At 40.0% G+C, this 19,940-nt stretch overlaps 1 protein-coding gene across 1 annotated transcript; it reads right to left on the reverse strand.

Moving 5' to 3' along the window:
• Window positions 1-5,863: 5,863 nt before the first annotated feature.
• Window positions 5,864-19,567, reverse strand: SLC25A46 (solute carrier family 25 member 46). The gene is made up of 8 exons (XM_080573226.1): window positions 19,203-19,567; window positions 17,673-17,715; window positions 15,435-15,492; window positions 14,889-14,966; window positions 14,064-14,164; window positions 11,741-11,797; window positions 11,204-11,261; window positions 5,864-8,101 (listed from the first exon to the last, which is right to left on the reverse strand). The coding sequence occupies exons 1-8, from the start codon at window positions 19,420-19,422 to the stop codon at window positions 7,523-7,525; spliced, it is 1,194 nt and encodes a 397-aa protein (XP_080429352.1). The 5' UTR covers window positions 19,423-19,567; the 3' UTR covers window positions 5,864-7,522.
• Window positions 19,568-19,940: the final 373 nt, after the last annotated feature.

The following is a 19,940-nucleotide window of genomic DNA, read 5'->3' on the forward strand; positions in this document are numbered from 1 at the left end:
CTGCAGGTGTTCAGGAATTTCCCCCTGTTCCAGAGCAGACTGGATCAGTCCACGGCAAATGGTAGGGCTGTGTGTCCAACCCTGGGGCAGTAGGTTCCAGGTGTACTGGATGCCCCTTCAAGTGAAAGCAAGCAGTGGCCTGCACGCCACTGCCAAAGGGTTTGAGAAAAATGCATTAGCGATGTTAGTCCTGTCATAACACTTGGCTGCCTTTGACTCCAGCTCATAGTGAAGTTCTAGCCCATCTGGCATGACAGCACTCAGTGGTGGCGTATCTTCATTCAGGCCATGATAGTCTACTGTTACCCTCCAGTCTCCGTTAGGGTTTCACACTGGCCATATGGGATTATTAAAGGGTGAGCGAGTCTTGCTGATCATTCCTTGACTCTCCAGGCAATGAACCAGCTCACAGACGGGAATCGGGCAGTCTCGGTTGGTGCAGTATTGCCACTGGCGTACTGTAGTGGTAGTGATTGGTACCTGCTATTTTTCAACCCTCAGTAGCCCACAACAGAAGGGTCCTCTGAGAGACCCAACAAGGTAGACAGCTGTGTAATTCACTCCATCTCCAAGGCAGCAATGCCAAAAGCCTGCTGTTACCCTTTTGGGTCCTTGAAGGAACTTCTCCTGAGGCAGTCTATGCCAAGGATACACAGAGCCTCCAGGCCAGTCACCATGGGCTGCTTCTACTGCTCATTCCCACTTAGGGGGGAATCTGCCACTCCAGAAATACAGATGGGTTCTGCCCCTTTACAGCTTGATGGCATCAGGGTACATTGTGCACAGGTGTCCACTAGAGCCTTGTAATTCTGTGGGTCTGATGTGCCAGGCCATCGAATCCACACAGTTCAATAAACCTGATTATGCCTTACCTCCACTTGGCTGGAGGCACTGCTCCTCTAGTCCTGTTCATTGCATCCAAATTCATTACTCAATTCTTCTAAGTGTGAATCAGACATCCCTTCATTAAGGTCAGAAATAAGATAAGCCCACCTACTCTCTCTGCAGAACCTCTCACTGGAAACTAGAGCAGCCATTTTCCTGGAAGAACCTCCTATTACCCTTGTTTTTCCTTGCAACTCATGTACCTATGCCTCTAGCATTGAGGTAGATTTTCCATCCTCATATCCCCCCTATGACCAAACAGATAAAACCACACAGTTGCACGCGGTGTGTACCCACTATATCCTCTCTCTTGAGCAGAGGAACACTTACTACTAATAGCTTAGACACTGGCCTTTTTGGGTAGAGGAGAAAACTTACTCTCCCTCTAAGCTGCTGAACCAGTTTCTCTACAACTGACATGCAGGTCTGTAGGGAGGAAGAGAGATTGTTCATATTTTCTGAGTTGGCCACTCAATTTACTCACTGTCTGTCCCTCTTTCTAGGTCATTACTGCCCATGACTTGGCATACAACAATGATGTGCTTCATACAGACTTCCACCATGTGGTTTCACTGCATGCACTTGACTTCATCTGGACCTTTGGGTATCTGGAAAGAAAACGCTGAAGGCATATTTAAGTTACTGAAACATGTAGCTACATGAGAAGTTGCCTCCTTCCTCCACTATGTGCTAATAACTTAAAGTGACATGCACATCCTTGTCAAGGGGCTCACATTGGTAAGCACACAGTTAATTTTTAGTGTCCTTTCATGTTTGTTTTTTCCCTTGTTTCATTTTGTATACATAAAGTTAGGCTATGGATAAAGCTCTCTAAAAGTCCTGTGTTTGTGTTTTTCAGGACTAATAACCTTGCCTGTACAGGCTACAAAACACATCTGAATGGACATCAAACGTGTCACAGACTTTGAATAGCACTGAATACGACTACTGTCAGCTAGGAGCCAGGAATTAGGTCAACTGTGCATGTTGGTGCTTCTGGAACACATCCTAAGGCACCTAACTCTTTCTACATAACCTGCTTGAAAGCTCATGTATTGCATACAGAAATTCAAGATCCATTTCAGAGATCAAATATTTCAGTGAATTATACTCACTGCTACAGTAAGTGCAAGTTTACTGCTTTTCTGGATGAACCCTAAAATTGAGAATCAGGAACAACAATTTTTAAGCCTGTGTGGTGGTTTTACTCGGGTGGGCAGCCGAGCTCCACAACAACCGCTCTCTCATTCCCCCTCCTCAAAGAGAAAGGGGGAGAAGATACAACAAAAAGGGCTCAAGCTTTGAGATAAGGAAGGGAAGATTACTCAACAATTATTGTTACAGGAAAAACAGAGTAGGGAGATAGTAAAATGTATTGCCTATTCCCAACAAGCTAGAGAAGTGAGAAACAAAGGAAAGAAACCAAAAACACCTTTTCCCCATCCACCTTCTTCCACCTCCTCCCTCCGAGCAGCGCAGGAGAACAGAGAATGGGGGCTGCGGTCAGTCCCTGATGCTTCGTCTCCACCGCTCCTTCACGGTCACTCTCTGCCCCTGCTCCACATGGGGTCCCTCCCACGGGATGCCATCCTGCTCGAACTGAGCCTGCGGGGGCTGCCCACAGGCAGCAGCTCTTCAAGAACTGCTCCCACACGGCTCCGTACCACGGGGTCCATCCATCCCTCAGGAGCAAACTGCTCCAGCACGGGTCCCCCCCGGGTGGGCGGCAGCTCCCCCCAGACCGCCTGCTCCTGCGTGGGCTCCTGTCCATGGGCTGCAGCTCCGGCCTGGGGTCTGCTCCTGCGGGGGCTCTCCATGGGCCACAGCCTCCTCCAGGCCACATCCACCTGCTCCACCGGGGGCTCCTCCACGGGGGGGCTGCAGCGTGGAGATCTGCTCCATGTGGGACCCATGGGCTGCAGGGGGACAGCCTGCTCCACCAGGGGCCTCTCCCTGCACAGGCCGCAGGGGAACTGCTGCTGCATGCCTGGAGCACTTCCTGCCCTCCCTCCTTCTGCATCTGCCTTGGGGTCTGCAAGGATGTTTCTTACTCCTTGCTCTCCTAGCTGCTGTTCCACAGCATTTTTTTTTTTCCCTTTCTTAAAACTGCTCTCCCAGAGGCACAAACAACATTGCTTATTGGATCGGCTCTGGACAGCGGCAGGCCCCTTATCTAATGTGGGGCAGCTTCTGGATTCTTCTCACAGAAGAACGGCCCCCCACTACCCAAACCTTGCCACATAAACCCACTACAGCCTGACTGATACTTGCAAAAATTGCTTGGGCAAAGACGCAAGGCCCCAGATGAGAGAGGAGTAAAGGAGTAAAGTCCTGCCCAACACGTCCTTTCATCCAGGACACATTTTAATACAAAGTGTGAAACTGAAACAAGAGCAAGAGTCGGAACTTCAGATAACAGCTACGCAATCCTTCATGCTTTTATTATGTTGGTGGGCACAGGTCATATTCTCTCCTGTTTTCAAAGTGCAGGGAGGGAAGACAAAATATCTCATCCAGAACAAGCTGCGAGAGGCAGTGTGTACTGCAGCCAACTCATTAACATTTTTACAAAAAAAAAAAAGAAAACCAACAGTAACTGCAGTATTAGACTGATATACTGTTATATGTTGGTATTTACATTCACTGAAAGGGTGCTTTGATTATAAGGGAAAATGTAGGTGCTTGTTCCATATGGAAAAGCCAGTTATTTCAACTTTTTCCACCATGGAAAAAAAAAGGTATGTTGGGCTTAAAATATTTTGTGATTTTAACCTAAAACTTTAAAGAAACAGACATTGGACATTTCTACCTTTTATTAATTAGGTGAAACTGCAAACATTGATTTTCACCTGTCTTAAATCAGCATTTTTGTGCAATTTTTACATTCCATTTTCAACTTTGCATCTTTCCCACCCTCAGGTTTTTTCATCATCTGTCAAACTGTCTATGAAGAGACAGGAATAAAGAGCAAATAGTTTTTACACCATCAAAAAGTAGTCGGAAAGTATGAAGTTTTACCCAACTCCTTAAAATTGGATTTGCTTTTAAAACAGATGACAGCAGTTCTTGATTAAATAAAGATCTTACCTTATTCTATCCCTGCTGGAGATTTGTATTATGTCTCCTAAAACAAAATAAGACAAATGGTTTACTCAGGTTTTGCACCTTTTTCTCCTGTACAGGGGAGGGAATGCTGTCATTATGTGCTGCTCTTGAAACTCTCAGCAATAAACATTTAGTCTAAAAATTTAGTGTAACTTTCCTTAAAACTCATAGAAAGGGTAAACAGTTTGAAAATGACCACTGCTAGCCCTTAATTATATCAACAAAAATCTTACTGTACACAAGAAATTGTACAGTAATGCAAAACAAGCCTCATTTATGCTTTCGTGTACTAGCTGAAAGACTGTATGCAACTTAAGGACCATCTCAGACGGAACAAGCAGCAAAAATAACATTAGTTTACATACCTGTCCTGTACTTTCCATTAACCTGCTGCTAGATCCAAAAGAGCTAAGAGAAGTATGTAATGTGATAGCCTCAAATTCTGCAGGTCTGTAAAACATGCTCCACATCTCAAGTACTACAGATTGGACACAGAGCTAGATCACCTCATACATGCAGCAAAATAGATCTGCTAAAAGGAATGAGTTTAGCTGAAACCTTGCTGAAGAATACAGTACTTTTCCATGACTTGTAGTACCAGCGTCAAAACTACATCTAAAAAGCTCTCTTCCAACAAAGCCAAAAATTAAGATTGATCAGTAAGGCAGTTTGTGAAACAACACAGGCAATGGTTTCCAGCAGGCGTAACCTCTGAAAGTTTCCTGCCTGATCTATTATCTGTTACCTCACAACAAAATTTGCTTTTTAAGATGTATAGGTAAGAAGCCAAGAAATTCTTCACTGGGTGGGAACATTGAGTCATTCTTCAGAAGTATTCATCTTCTTGAAATCAGCACTTCAAAAAAATGAAGATAAACAATATACAAAAAAAAGTAATTAACTTTGTAACAGAAAGAATACACACAAATGTTTCAAATTCCTGAAACTTAAAAGCTTAGTTCCAACAGCAATTCCGTATTTTATAGTTTTCAGTAATAAATCCTGCTAAAGCCACTGAATGACTGCTCATTTGAGATTAAAACCGTTTACCTGTTCTCTTAAACCTAGATTTAAGAACCAAATGAAAATAGAAATACACTTATAATATACTTATGATTAAAAGGCTAAAAGAGACTCCCCCCCCCATTCATTTTCCTTTTTAGCATGGGCAAGAATTGCAACTCTGAAAACATAATGAATTAGGTTTTTTGGAAGGTAAAGCACATCCACATGAAGAATCAAAATATGTTAATTCTAGTTGATGGGAAGAGGGCCAAAATTAATAGCCCAAAGCAAATTGCTTTGCCAGCACAGAACAGCTGCAGAAAGTTGACAGCACTCTTTCTCACCCTGCTTAAAGTTACAGATCTCAGCCTGGCAATGTGAACTAGAGCTGTAAACTCTTGGTAATAAAAGCATAAGTGTTTGATATAATAGTCTATATTAGATATATAGTAATCTTCTGACAATTCGCTATCTTCCCTCTTGCAGAATACGTAACAGCATGTCCTCCATTTCATATGACAAAATGCCTTCCCTAAAATTTTATTCCTAGAAAAATATTCTTGCCCCATTTCACAGAAACATCTGCATTGTTGGTCTCCAACATGCACCTAGTTACTTCTTCAAGGCAACTCTAGTTGGTATCAGTTGAATTTAACTTCAAAAAGGCTGTTTTTATGTATTAAAAGGTGAAATTAAAAAACAGAGAAGGGCCTGCACAATGTAGTCTGAAGTCAGTGACGTCCTTGCTTAGAGGAGGAACTTGGAGTAGATGACATGCCAAGATCCCTTCCAAACTGGATGATTCTCAGATATGGCTCATTCTTCATACTTACAGAAACTTTTGAAAAATAAAAAAAAGAAACAAGTATTTTACCCATGTTCTTGCATATAGCTTTAATTCAACATGGTCTTGCACTTAGGAAGGTTGAGGAATTTGAAAAAGCCATTATGAAGTATATACAACAAAGCATAACATACAAACCAGTTTCCTTTGGGTGCCTCTTCAGTGAATTACTTCAAAATATTTACAGTGAATTCTCACTTTGATTGCTTTTATTCTATACACTAAATTCTCCGTTAACAATATTTCAAAACAAGTTCCCAAGTTCACTACACTTTCCATTTCAATGCTTATGTATTTTAAAAAAACATGAAAGTTACTTTAATAGTAAAGCAGACTTGCAAATTATTTCAAGTCAGAGCTTATGAACAGCAACACTTTTTCACTGTTTTGCCATTACTACTCTCCATAAATGGTAGCTACTATACAATGCTAAAAGAATAAAGATTAAATGCACACCAATTTACAGCATTTGAAGATAAAGACTTGCTACAGGGAAGTGTGAAAAAGTCAACAGCCTCTCATATAATTTATAAGTGACTCTACACATGCCTGCTTTATTTGCTAAAATCACACCCCCTGCAACACTATTCATTATATTCAGTGATGAAACCAACGAGTAAGTTATTTAGAATGATTAAAACTCATTTTCAGACTGACAGACTTAATTTTTTTTTACTAGGTGAAGAGCGCAAAAATGGTACATTTCAGTAGTTGCTTGCACATGAACAGACTGAATTCTGCTTCACAAAATATCTAATCCATCGGAGACTTTAAGCAAAGGTCATGAGTGCTAAATCTTAAGTAGGTAATTTTGTACATATCCGTCCAATCTAGCAAAAGAGAAACTTCAGAAATGGCCAACCGATCATTTTCCTTTCAGTACACTTTGAACATTGATACTAAATACATTTGCAAGATTATTCTACTCTTAGATGGAGTAAAACTAAACTGAAGTTATGAGTGGAAAGTGGTCTAAGAATGGCACTTACACATGCGCACAATAGCTCCTAATTTTCTTTATTCACACACTTTAGTTACTGTAAGCCTTGTGAACAAACTGCAAGACAGCCACATTTTTACATTCTGTGCAACTTTATCCCCAAAAAAGTTTTTATTTTATATAAAGCAAAAGATTCATCTTCTGCCACACTGCAGCAAAGTAAGCTTATATACTTGTAAATTATGTGATTTATGTCTACTTAAGTTACTTTTACAGTTTCCATTTTGCTCACAGGTCCATTAACAGTGAAGCTGAAAACACTTAAAAGACCATTAAGCCCAGTCTCACATTTCCAAGTTCCTACAACTTACGAAATAAATTCCTTTAAGCTGTCTAGCAGTCCAAATTAAATATCAGATATGATGTTTATAGAGCAAAGATCAGGATTTCATATCCATTCTATAAGTCAGTTAATTGGTAAGAGGAAAGGTAAATCCTCATTCCAACCATATTTGAAATTATCCCCTTTTGTATGACTGCATATTGTATTTGTGTTTATCATTTTAAATTTAAACGGTACTTTTTGAATGGCATTCATCTAAATTTCCAGTTTTAAAACAAGTTCTTTTACAAGAATCCACAGAGTGGATTCTTCAAGCTTTATTTTCTATGCCATTTTAACAATAATTAGGTTAGTAAATAACTCAATTATGTCCACTGTGCTAAATCCACACCTGAACAGATTAAGAAACATTTTGAAGCAGTGTTGAGTAGATAATTTTGGTGAGCTGTAGAACAGCCACATGCAAGGTATACTGTACTATAACAGCTCCAAATCCTTTATAAAAACCTAGCATTCCTTCTTCACGTTTTATAGTATTTATGCAGTCTCTCATCCCCTCATACTGAGTATTGATCGGAAGCACTTCGTAGCCAAGGTCTGTATTGTCAATTATTGTGCGTGTCCCTTGGATATGAAGGCGATGTAAAACTGTCTCCAGCGGGTAAAGCATGACATCAGCACAAAGGCTAGCAGCAAAGCTAGCAATAAGTTCAGGAAAATACGCATCCAGCATGCTCTGCACAGAAGTAGAGCTCTCTGTTGGAAGGTTGTGGGAATTATCCCTTTTCAGAACAAACAAAACAAGCTTCTGGACGATGGAACTGATGACATAGTGAAGAACTCCATGTACAGCAGTTGGAAAAACCAAGACCATTAGAGGAAGGAGACGCTTGCTGTGGGGTACTCCCAAGCCTACAACTCTGCCAATTCCTTCTCTCACACAGTCCAGAATACCAGGATTGTCTCGAATGATTTCACTCTACAAGTAAAAAGGATTAGTTACAACTTGTGCTGCCCATTTCCAAACCATGCTGACATTACCACTGCTTAATTTTACCTTAAGATAGTTATATATTTGCATACTACTATGTCTACACAGCTTTACTGATATTATAAATGTTCTGCTTTAATGTTTTTGATATGTAGCATTCTTAATAGCAACCTGGTAAACGTGCTTTAAAAAAAATGAATCCACCTTAAAGAGCCTTCTTTTCATCTACATTCCATTTATTTGTGTTACTACCAAAGAAATACAGCTTTCAGCTTACCACTGAAAGTATCACTCTGCACAACAATGACCATGTACTGAAAACGACTAATTCTGAACTCAAGTCCCAGGAAGCATTTACCTAAGTTAAAAATCCTTTCCTTTAAGGTTTTTAACTCTAGTCTTTGAACTTGTGTACGCATAACAAAGACTTCCTCAAGTGAACCTCAACTAAGTTGACTTGAAAGATCATTTTTACTTGGAATTTAATAATTTCAGCTATTAATATTTCCGTTTTACTTTTGGAGTCTAAAATAGCACTTTACACATGCTACCTCTCAGAAAAGAAATAATTTTGTTCATATAATATAGAATTTGCTTACTAATTATTTTATCATTATATTCCACCTATGCTTGCAGGATTAAGCCAAAAGATGTTGTTTCCCCTCCTAAAGCTTATAAAGATTTAGTGTTTATTCATCACTGTTACATCCAAAATTCAAATCTGGGAGTTCTCCTCAAGTATGAAGTCCATGCTGGCTATGTCTTGATCACATGCCAGTACAAAACTAGAATACTCCTAAGTATTTTGGGCAAAGATGAATGGCATTTATGATCTGTCTGCCGAAAAGAGAAGCTAGTTCAAATACCTCAGAATATTTTGTTGATCCAGTCTTCAAATGCAAGTAATACACTGTAACTCCTACTTAGTTCTCTTGTCCCTCATATCACTATCACTGCACTTCAAAACTGTGCTTGATTTTGTCAAACACGCCACCATGTGGTTTGAAATGTAAAAGACATAAGCAATGACATGATGACTACAAACTTTCACCATTTATATCTATTTTGATAAAATATATTTACTTGGAGAAGCATGTCTATTAATGGTAGGAATGGTAGGGTTTATCAGACTTAAGACAATCAAAGTTAACATGAAACTATTAGTAACAAATCCCACGATCTTTAAACTTTCATAATCTGTAATTCGTAATTGTCCTCTTGCAAGCACAGAAATATAATGTAAACCTGTTAAGACAAGTTGCCTCCCTGCAGTGACGAATACAGCATATCTTATGGACAGATGCTAACTAAGACTTTTTCTGTGTTTCTGTCAAGGAAACTAATGATTATGCCTCCAGGAACTGCAGGCTACATTTCATACAGCACAGATACATCTATTCAATAAAATACTTACACACAGCTGAACCCACTAAGCCTAAAATCCCATCAGATCTCACTAGGATTACTTTCATAAACAATGCTTTACAGAGGTCTTTACAGAGATGATCACTTGTTTAAAAGGTTGGGGGAGATGCTGTTCTGGCTTTTTGCTCATTTTCCAATTAAGCATTGCTTCCCAGCAAAAATAAATAAATAATTTGTATCTTGTAACCAGAAGACAGATTCTTAATCATGTCTGACCACCACTTATTGGTCAAACTACCACATCCAACAACACAGCTAACATTCCCTTGTTCAAAACCACAAGCAGCACCTGAACAAAACATCCTTTTCTGTGGCTCAGTAGAACTCAAGAAACAGGAACATTGTTCTATCACTGTTTCAAGTTCCAGGACTATGATTTGCTCAGTGTCAAGCTCTTCCACAAGATGCAAGAGCTTCCTAAGCCATCTTCTCAGCAGGAGACCAGTTAAATCTCCCTATGGCTTCCACAAACTCTCAGAGATCCACTCAGGCTAGATCTCTGGAATATTGTTTTCAAAACAATTCAGCGAGAGGAAGGATGTTTCTTAAATACGAAGCAACTTCAGAGAATGTGGGCTTGTTGTTTGGAGTCCAACTACCCTCCATCCTCCCCATGGAAGCACCATCAATCTCACCTATCCTGTTAGTACAAAATGTTGCCAGATCATACAGCCTTCTTAGTGCCTTCTAAGAAATTTGGATCCTCTACATAGAGCAGTCCATTAACAGTCTGTACCTTTACAGTACATTCTGGAACTAAGTCAGACTTTTTTGCCCATTCTCCACAGAAAACATACTATTTCATAGACACACACCAGTAGTCCAATTGCAGGTTTCAGAAGTTGGGTCTAAATCAGTCTTGACTGTACTTAGAACTTGCGTAAATGAAAGTGATTACTTTGGAGACTGAATGACGTGAGTGACTATCCTGCATCACCTTCCCCATGAAAGCTCAACCTACAGTAAGAGTGCCATTAGCAGCACAAAGATACTTTCATAATTAAGAGCAACTCATTTTATGGATATAGCTGGAAGAATTACTTTGGCCTGTACTTACGTACTGTTTCTCTCCCCAAAGAGATGCAACAACTCACTGAAGGACAATCTGCAATACGCTATGGATTACTCCGTACTGTTACAGAGCAAGTATCCTAGATAACACATCCAGATTTTCCCGAAATTTATTTTGATGGCTAAGGAAGAACTTAGGTGAAAGTTTAAAAGCAAAAGCTGACTGGATGAAAGCAAGTCTGAAATAGTGGAGTTCAGTACTTTAATAAAACAAAGCTGAATTACCAGAACAGCTTTTTAATTGTTACAGGGGAGTGGTCATGCTAATAACCTACCTAGCAAGCCTTTTAATACCTTCTTAAAGACTTCTCTATGATCTCTTCTAGCATGTGCAGATGTAACTTGTTCTTATTTCACACACAATATATCCCAACTGTTTGTATTAAGCGTGCTTTCTAATTCTAGACTTCCACTTAAGACAGCACAACCAATATACCTATCACAGTAAATATTTTTTATCGGAGTTGGTAGGTCACAAAGCCTCGAGTAAAACAGATGCAAATGCTACAACCCAAAGCCTCACTTCTCCACATAATCTATTTCATAAAATTAATAATAGTATCTTTTAAAATGCTGTATATACTTGTAAATTACCTGCACGGTTTCAATCAGGCTTGCAGAATAAAAAGGCATTGCTATCACATGCGTTAACCTGTAGAAATTAACAAAAATGAGAATTATGTTCATGACAATACTATAGTTTTATCCAACTCTGCACCTGAAAACAGATTCAGTTATCTACCTAGTCATGCCTGAGGGAAAACTATAACAAACCATAAGTCAATTATTAGAGCACAAAATAAGCCACCAAGATGTTCTGACGTTCTGTTAAATTCTATTCTCATGTGACAGATCAATTAAAGGCTCTCAGATATCAGAATTCAATTATTAGAAGCATTTGAATTTTACATTAGTCTGGGTCCATACAGACACAAGAGAGTCCAGTAAGAGAAAATCTGTCAAACTGGCATATGCAATCAACATGGTTCAAAAAAAAAAAAGCAGAATTTTAGAATTACCATACCCTGTCAAGTAACCAGAGTTGCAGATTGTACTGCCATACATTTAACAGCTTTACTATTATTGTTTAGACAATAAAAAAGATAAGGTAATAACTACAGCTATACTTACCCTTTGAGCAGAAGGTGTCCACCTATCTGTTTGAGGTTCCATTTATGTGAGAGCTCTCTAAAAAGAAAAGCAGTATTTATTGTACTATGGATAAGAACAATTACCCAAGGATTTCTTTCATGGACATCAACATCCAGTTTTCATATTATTCTATTCTATTCTTACTCTACAGTTATTCTATTCTAAATCTACTTACTATTCTATTATTACTCTACAGATGTGTCTTTCCGCTATGGGAAATCCTGCAGTCACCTACGCACATCTAGTAAATCATGCTCAACTTTTAAAATTTATTCAGGCCTGCTAGATATTTTAACAAAAAAAGCTTTAGATTACTAGTAAGGTGTCTGTAGCTCTCACAGCTACTACCTTTAGCGTTTGGCATTTATTTTGCATCCTAATGTACTACCTCTTAAAGTCATTTTCAGACAATATTCAAAGTTTTAATATCTCCATAGTTTTCCTTTACCAAAATATTCTTTACTATGTTCTGGTTTGGTTACGTTCTTTAGGGAAATACACTTGACTAGAACCCCACACTAGCTCAAGGCCATACATTTTCAACATTTTCATACATATTCAACAGCCAGACATTTGGTAAATACGTGTAACATAAAGATATTTCTACCTGAGATATTGGACAAATTTGACTTGATTTTTTTAAAATAAGCTCTAATGTATTCAGTTTAAGTTCTTGTCCAGAAATAACACTTGCACATTGCTTGCAGTTACAATAACTTTAATCCAAGAAAGGAAACTTTATTCTTTGAAGAACTGTTGATAACTAGGAGGTATCAACATCTTAAATACATAGAATTTCACTTCCTCCTTAAGAGGAAGTGAAGATTATTAGATATTACAGACACTTTGATCACATCTAATGAGCCATTGAACTTAGAAAACAAATGCAGCCAAACTGATGTGTGAAAGCCTAACATGACAATCTACCAGACAGAATAGTTCCTGCAGTGGAGGAACAAACATAGAATTAGTTTGTTTACTACAGAACAACATTCAACTTGCCACAGAAATGATAAAAGTACATTTCCAGGCCCCTTTACTAACACAGAGGGATGTTTCTTATAATACCATGATACGGAATTAGAATCAACATTTCAATTTTTGTCCTTTGGAGCTTAGTTAAACAAAGCTTTTGAGAACACCTATGGTGGCACTTCTGTTACAAGGAATAACCTCCACCTCCCTGTGACAGCCAAACGATGCATGCTACCACTTAAAAGGAAAGTATCCAGTAGAAAACTGTACAGAGTGATGCATGTACAAGACAACCATTTTAGCCAGATGCCTTTCCCAATCCAGTTGTGACTACTCACATACTGTGGTCGCACAAGGATGGGGGTAGCACCGAGGAAGGTGCTATTTTTTTTTAACTAACTTTTGATTATCTCAAAGTCTCTCTGCATTTCACTAAAAGTTTTAGTGACTTTATACAATAGCATCTCTCACACGTGCTGCATACTCTGAAAGTATCTGTAACAAAATTGACAGCATGCTATTACATGCTGACATGCACAGTTGTCAGCCCTTACTGTTAAGCTCTGGACCATTATAAAACAAAACACTGATAAAAAGCCTACAGACAAAAAGGCTTTATCACGCATATCTCAAAGCAGAAAGACATCACTGTTTTAACATAACTCTGGAATTTTAATTCAAAATAGGAAGAGTTGCAAATCAAAATAAAATACTAAACATCTAAACTACTACAGCCTAGGACAGACACAGGCAGAGTGGTGAATCTCTTTAAATTAAGTCACTCATCTTTTGGTTGTATTCCCTTTGTTCAGTATTCTGATAACAACATAGATATAGCTGTTGGGAAGGAGAAGAAAAGACAGTGCTGACAGCCACATGAACTCTTATTCAGCACATCTTTTAATTTATTAGTGCTGGCTACTCTATTTTCTCACCTACCACAAAGCAAGCAGTCAGCAACAGCTCATTAGCTATGCACGTTTTCTGTGTTTAGATTAATGAAACCAGGACTTTATGCATCGTATTTGCTTATACCACAAAATGAAAAAAAAACACAATTTTTGTGACAGTGGAATTATACTGAAGACCAACTTGGAGTATTGTTTGTGTAGTCAGACCAGTAGGCAAACATGGCTTCCAGAAAGTCTCTCACTGTTTAATTACAAAGTTGTCTTTGCCAGGACAACCCCACAATGCTAAAGCCATCTATTCAATGTCTGATTGCTCTAATCAACTGAAAAGTTTCAAACCACCTTGTATTCTGTTTGAATATAAGTCAAAAATTGATGATCACTCTGTTAGCAGCAGTAAAAAAAAAATGCAATACCTTGGCAATGGTGTACATTCACTGATGATGCCTTCTGTTCCCAGGGTTATTCCCTGAACAATGAATGTGCTGCCCATTCCTTTCCAAAGAGCTCTTGGACCCTGTATTTTGAAATACGTAGTTATATTCATGCAATGTAATACTCAAAGTCTTCTCACCATCTTACTATTTTTTATAGATTTTCAGCAAATCCAAGCTGCACAGAGGTACAGTTCTACCGTTAAACTTCAGTATCATCAAATCCAGGGGACAACTAACTTTCAACTCTGAAGAAACTTGTGTTAATAGATAACTTCAGTTGTCAACAATCTTGGAGACACCTATCTTACCCTATGCCATAAATTTAACACTATTTCCAATGAACAAAATTAACTGCAGATGTTAAAACACTCTCATAAGGAATCCTGAAAGTCTTTTCTCAATGTTTGCTGATCTGACTATCAAAACTTTCATTCCACACCATTCCCCAAGACTATGCAGAACTGGAAATTCATACAATACTGTCTTCAGAAGTAGTCATTTAACACTGGATAATCTCTTTATCTATGTAAAGATTAATGATTTTTTAGATTCCCAACTGAAAAACAACTAGTTTGAGGGACCCTTTTACTTACTAACATCTACATACCCTTCCCACCAAGTAACAATTTTCACAAGAAAAGGTCACAATACCTTTTTGCAACATTTCTGCAACTATAAATATAACATTCCCTTACAATTGCCACCTGTTTAACCATCAGCTGCATAAAGAGCTACAGATGTCAGTATACAAACATGTTAAAGAAACCCTCACTGCTCAGACAGAGACTGGCACCACACACTGACCTGTGTCTTATTGATGCTGTACATAATATTGACAATAGTAAATGGAGTGAGATGATAATTCCGAGCATGATAATTAACCTGTTAAAAATATAAAGAGAGCAGCTTTATAAACACGCAAGTTACCACGCTGAAGAAAAAAGCACTTCACTTTTGTAAAGGTCAAAGTGACCAACATATGAATAAATTCTCAATGAAATTCAGGGAAACAGGCAGACCTTTCAAATGTTTGTATGCTGAAAACGTAAACAAAAGAAAGCATAAAACAGAAAATATTTGAAACAAAACATCCTGCTGGTAAATGGGATCTGAATGTTGTTTCAGAGATGAAGAACTGATTTGCTGTAATTTATTTGTCATTATCCAGACAAAAAAGAATGCTCAAGTTAAGTTTCTGAATGGAAAATGTGTACACTACAAACAGAAACATGACAATGCTGCAGCATCTCCTTAAAATTATAAAGCTCCCTTATACTTCACAGAATATGATGACAAAAATATCATAGTGCACAAAAGATTGGACTGGAAGAGGTAATATAAAAGATATACCTGACACTGACGACGTAGAACAATGCAAGGATGCGCCAACACATTTTCTGTAAATAAGCTTTAAAAGAAAAGTGTATTTAAAGTATTGGAAGCAACTGTAAATCTATTAGAAAAGGCTTGTTATTGTTCTCTAAGAACATTACATCAGTACTTGAAAAAACTATACATTACTCAGTGAATTAATGAGGTATTTTGGAGGGCTACCTCACAGTATACCAATACAACACAGGAACAAATACAAAAATACACAACACATATATGGCCTTTCTCACAGTGAATATATGCATATATGTATGTATTTCTCATACACAAAACAATGCACCAAAATTCTTAAGCCTTTCCTGTGTAAAACATGAGGGGACAAGACCAGGCAGAGGCAGGATATTGGAAAGATTAGTTTCCAGTTTTATGTTAGTTCTGCACACCACAGGATTAGTCAAGACCTTTAGCGAGGCTAGCAGATTGGTACCAACAGCTACTTTTGAATTTCAGTTACACATTTCTCATCAGAAAATGCTACTGTCCCTACACCTTTCCTCCTAGTTCCAGAAACAGTATTCAACCAAGTTTTCACAGGAAAAAATTTTAGTTCTAAAATAGGATTTCTAGTCACCATCACATACAGAAACTCTTAATAGATTCTTAAAGTATCTGAGCAGCGTCAGAACACTTATCTCCATGTGGTTCCAGTCTGGGCTATTGTTAAGAAAATTAAGACCTCCAGACTTTACCTAAGCATTCCAGGTAACAGCTCTGACCACCAGCTTACTGGATCATCTGGGGCAGGTGGGAGAGACTCTGGATAAACAAATATTAAATTACACAGAAGAGTACTAAGCCTGCAGTTTCATAAACTATTGAGCTAATCAGCAGTTTGCTGCTAACAAAACAGGCTTTCCTCATACACCATTTGCTATCTATTTAGCTCTTCTGGTAGCCAACCCAACTAACCTTGCAAAAACTAACCTTTTCTTTTGGGTGTTTTCTATGAGATTTCTGACTCAAACCATGTCACAGCGGGTCTGATGAATAACTGGCCTGGTGCAAATGCAAAAGCATAAGCTGGTAGAATTGCTCTCAGCAGTGACATGTTGATCATCTCTCTTGACCAAAACCACACGCCTGCTGTATAGTCCTGGAAGACATAGTACTCAGGATGTGAGAAACAACTGTTATGCTTGATCAATTTAAACTAAATGTTTTGAAGGACAACAGAGCCATGCTAACATCTCTCTGAAAAAGATCAGCATGTTCCTGCCCTATGGCTTCACTCTTTACTGCTCACACCTGAGCTCATTAGCTTGATAAGGTTGGAAATAAACAACTCTTAACATGTCTGGCCCGATTTCCAACCTCTTCAATACTACTGTAACAAAAAGGCTGATCCATGTGCAAGCTGAACCACTGTAAGGGAAGAAGTGGGAGAAGGAGGACAGACAGTTTCATGAGATGGGAACTCATTGCTTGCCAGAAATGGTCATTCCTATTCCCTCTTCTTTATCCCTTCCCTCTCTGATCCACTGCTGGCACTACTTCCAGGTGACTAGCTGGCTATTGCAGAGTCAGCTCCCGTATCAATTAACCTGCTTCACAAAACTGCAAAAAATCATCCAGCTCTTTTCCCTGTCTTTGCCTTTTAAATGAGTCAAATTGGTTAAAACAAGTTCTTAGAGTCATCAAGGGTGACAACAATAGAGTAGGGAGCAGGACAGGCTAGAGGCCAAGTAAGAGGTCTTTCTCTTTGAACAGTATACAATAGGAACCTCAACTGCACAGGAAGCTGTGCACATTTGAATCCACCACTTTCAAAAACACTACCAGTAATTGGTATCACCATAATAATGAATAAAATGGATATTAGACTACTTGGCTAGATCAGTATCACTAACCCAAGATACATTGATATTGTATTTAAGGGCATTACCTTGTTCTTAGGAAACATTCACATTACCTAAGTATATGAACAAAACATGGCAAGAGTGTGAACAGTTTTCTTGTATGATTTTCAAATTGCTGCAAAAAAGAGTTTCTTACATTCACTGTTCCTGCAGCAATTTTGAGAAACATTTCAATTAAAGAAAAACAGAAACCTGAATGGATTTTAGGTGGTAGGTTTCTACAGGCACTTCAGCTGCATAAGTCTACTGGCATAAAAATAACAAAGATGTATGTGGGATTATATGACAGCTACAGTCTCATTACAAAATAATCACTTAAAATTAAATACATAAGTCTTACCTTGCAAGGCCAATACCAAAGCCTGCAAATCTGTTCAGCTGCTCTGCAAGACATGAAAACAGAATATACAGCATTGATAATCAAAAAAGGTGGGGAGGGAAATACCATGCAGTTCATCAAAAAAAAAAACAAACGTTTTATACTGTACTTGCTTCAAAAAGTTAGAAGTACTAAATAACAACATTTATGGCAACTTAGCAAAAGACATAAAACACTATTCACCCAGGAACACTTGCACTTTGGACCGTGTTTGAATTCGTGCACTCTGTTACAAGATTTTTCTTGTCTTAAAACAGCTTCAGGAAAAAAAGGAGTCAAAGTGAACGATTACAGTAAAATACAGAACCTTTTAATATCTAAAAGAGCTAACTCCAACCAACCACTGAAACAATTAGCATGCATGACAAGTTTGCAACAGCTCCAATGCACAAACTTACATGTATAAGGTGAAATTACCTTAAAAATCAAAGACCATAAGAAGAGAGAGACTTAGGGAAAGGTAGCATAACATGTATCAGTATGACATGATTTTCTAATCAGTTGTCTACCTCCATTCCTTTGGAAAAAAATAGATACAAGAAAAACTTCAAAATTGCAACTAGAATAATTGGTTCAATTCCCTGTTGTTTGCTAACATGTATTTACACCTTGGGAATTACCTGAACAGGTTTTTAAGAAGAACAGTATCAGTACCGTAAATGCAATGGAGAATTAATATTCAGCCCTGCAAACTACTGGGTGAAAGCAGACTGTAAATACGGGTAGTTGCAGTAACCTCAATGGAGCTCCACAAAGCCCTCCTGTGAAGAATGATAACACTCTCCACCTGTAGAGGCTGGACTCAATGATACAGCAATTCCTTATCAGCCTTCTAAAATGCAGAATCAACATAAACTCCATGAGCAGGTAGGCCAGAAAAAAGTAGAGTTGGAGTATCTAGGATTGGTTGTATGTTAGGTAGTGCTTTCAAGGATGAAGACTCAATTATGAGCTGTACACAGACTCAAAAGCCCACAGAACTGCAGGGTGAAAAAAGATTCATCCATGATAGAAGCTGATTTTATCTAAGTGAGTCTTTCATAAAACTTCGGTGCTCAAGTGTATATATGTTGCTCCAGAACATCCCTTTAATTAAAGCAGCCTAGACTTAGTAAAGTAAGTTTCTCTTAGTTCATGTCAATACTACAAAGGCATAAAGCGATCCTGCACTTCTGAGGGCTTCCACCGTTTCCCTGGCAGTAACTAGCACAGACTCGGAACGTGGTTTCTTCCTCACATTCTACCAGCCCCACGGCTCCTTCACCACCAGGCACGAAGGCGATTCTCAATTCCGCGACCCACGCCGTAACCCCTGCGTATTTCCCTCAAGGTGACAACGAACCGGTCGGGACGCGGGACACCCGCGCTGACTAACACGACACCCAGCGGCACTTCACGGTCGACGGGCGTCCTGCCCTCCCGACGGGCTCTCCTCCTCGCCAAGCCGTGGGAGGGCAGCAGGGCCGCGCCCCGTGCCGGGTCGTGCCTTACCGGCGCCGGGTCCGCCCGCCCCAAGGCCGGGCTCCTCGTTGAGGCCCAGCGGCGTCCCCGCGCCGTACGGCGGCGTCTTCTCGCCCCAGTGCAGGTTGCGGCTGCCGGGGATGTCGGGCGGGCTGCTCACCCAGTGGCCCGGCTCCGAGGCCCTGCCGCCGGGGCCCGGCTCCCCCCGGTAGCCCAGCCCGTCGAAGCCATCGGGGCGCCGCGGGTGCATGGCGGGGATGGCGGGGGGAGGGGGGGAGGGAAGGGGGGGGGAGACCGTTACCGGCGGCGCAACAGCCCGCGCCCTGCCGCCCCAACCACCACTTCCGGCTGCCCGCGGCCGACCGCGCCCTGCTGGAGCTGAGCGCGGGGGCACGTGATCAAGGAAAGGGCGGGGCTAGCGGGCTGGAGGGCCAATGGCGGGCCTCCACCGGCCTTCACCCGTCACTGGCTGCCGGCACCATTTTACCCCCGGGGCCAGGGTACCCTCCAGCGGCGGGCAGGCACTATTTTACCTAACGTCTGGCCGAGAGCGGTGCGTCCGCCTCGCTGTGCCAGTGCTGGGGCAGGGGGACCTGCTGCCCGCAGGGGCAGGGTTCAAACACTGCAGTATAAATAAATTGTGTTATAAAAACCACCCCGGCTGGTGTTTGTAAAACAGGTTCAGCCCAGGTGCAGTTAGTGCACGTTGGGAAAGGCGTTGGGATAAGGACAAGTGGTGGTCTGGCCAGGCTGCCTGGCATACGAAGG

This window comes from Anser brachyrhynchus (genome assembly GCF_964034855.1).
Source record: "Anser brachyrhynchus genome assembly, chromosome: Z".
Classification (NCBI taxonomy): Eukaryota; Metazoa; Chordata; class Aves; order Anseriformes; family Anatidae; genus Anser; species Anser brachyrhynchus.

What these genes read in the sequence shown, in the direction of transcription:
- SLC25A46 (XM_080573226.1), bottom strand. Translation starts at nt 19,422, where the DNA reads ATGCACCCGCGGCGCCCCGATGGCTTCGACGGGCTGGGCTACCGGGGG. An exon ending in GGCGGGCGGACCCGGCGCCG is followed by an intron (nt 17,716 to 19,202) that starts GTAAGGCACGAC and finishes CATGTCTTGCAG; the next exon opens with AGCAGCTGAACAGATTTGCA. An exon ending in TTTGGTATTGGCCTTGCAAG is followed by an intron (nt 15,493 to 17,672) that starts GTAAGACTTATG and finishes TTTCTTTTAAAG; the next exon opens with CTTATTTACAGAAAATGTGT.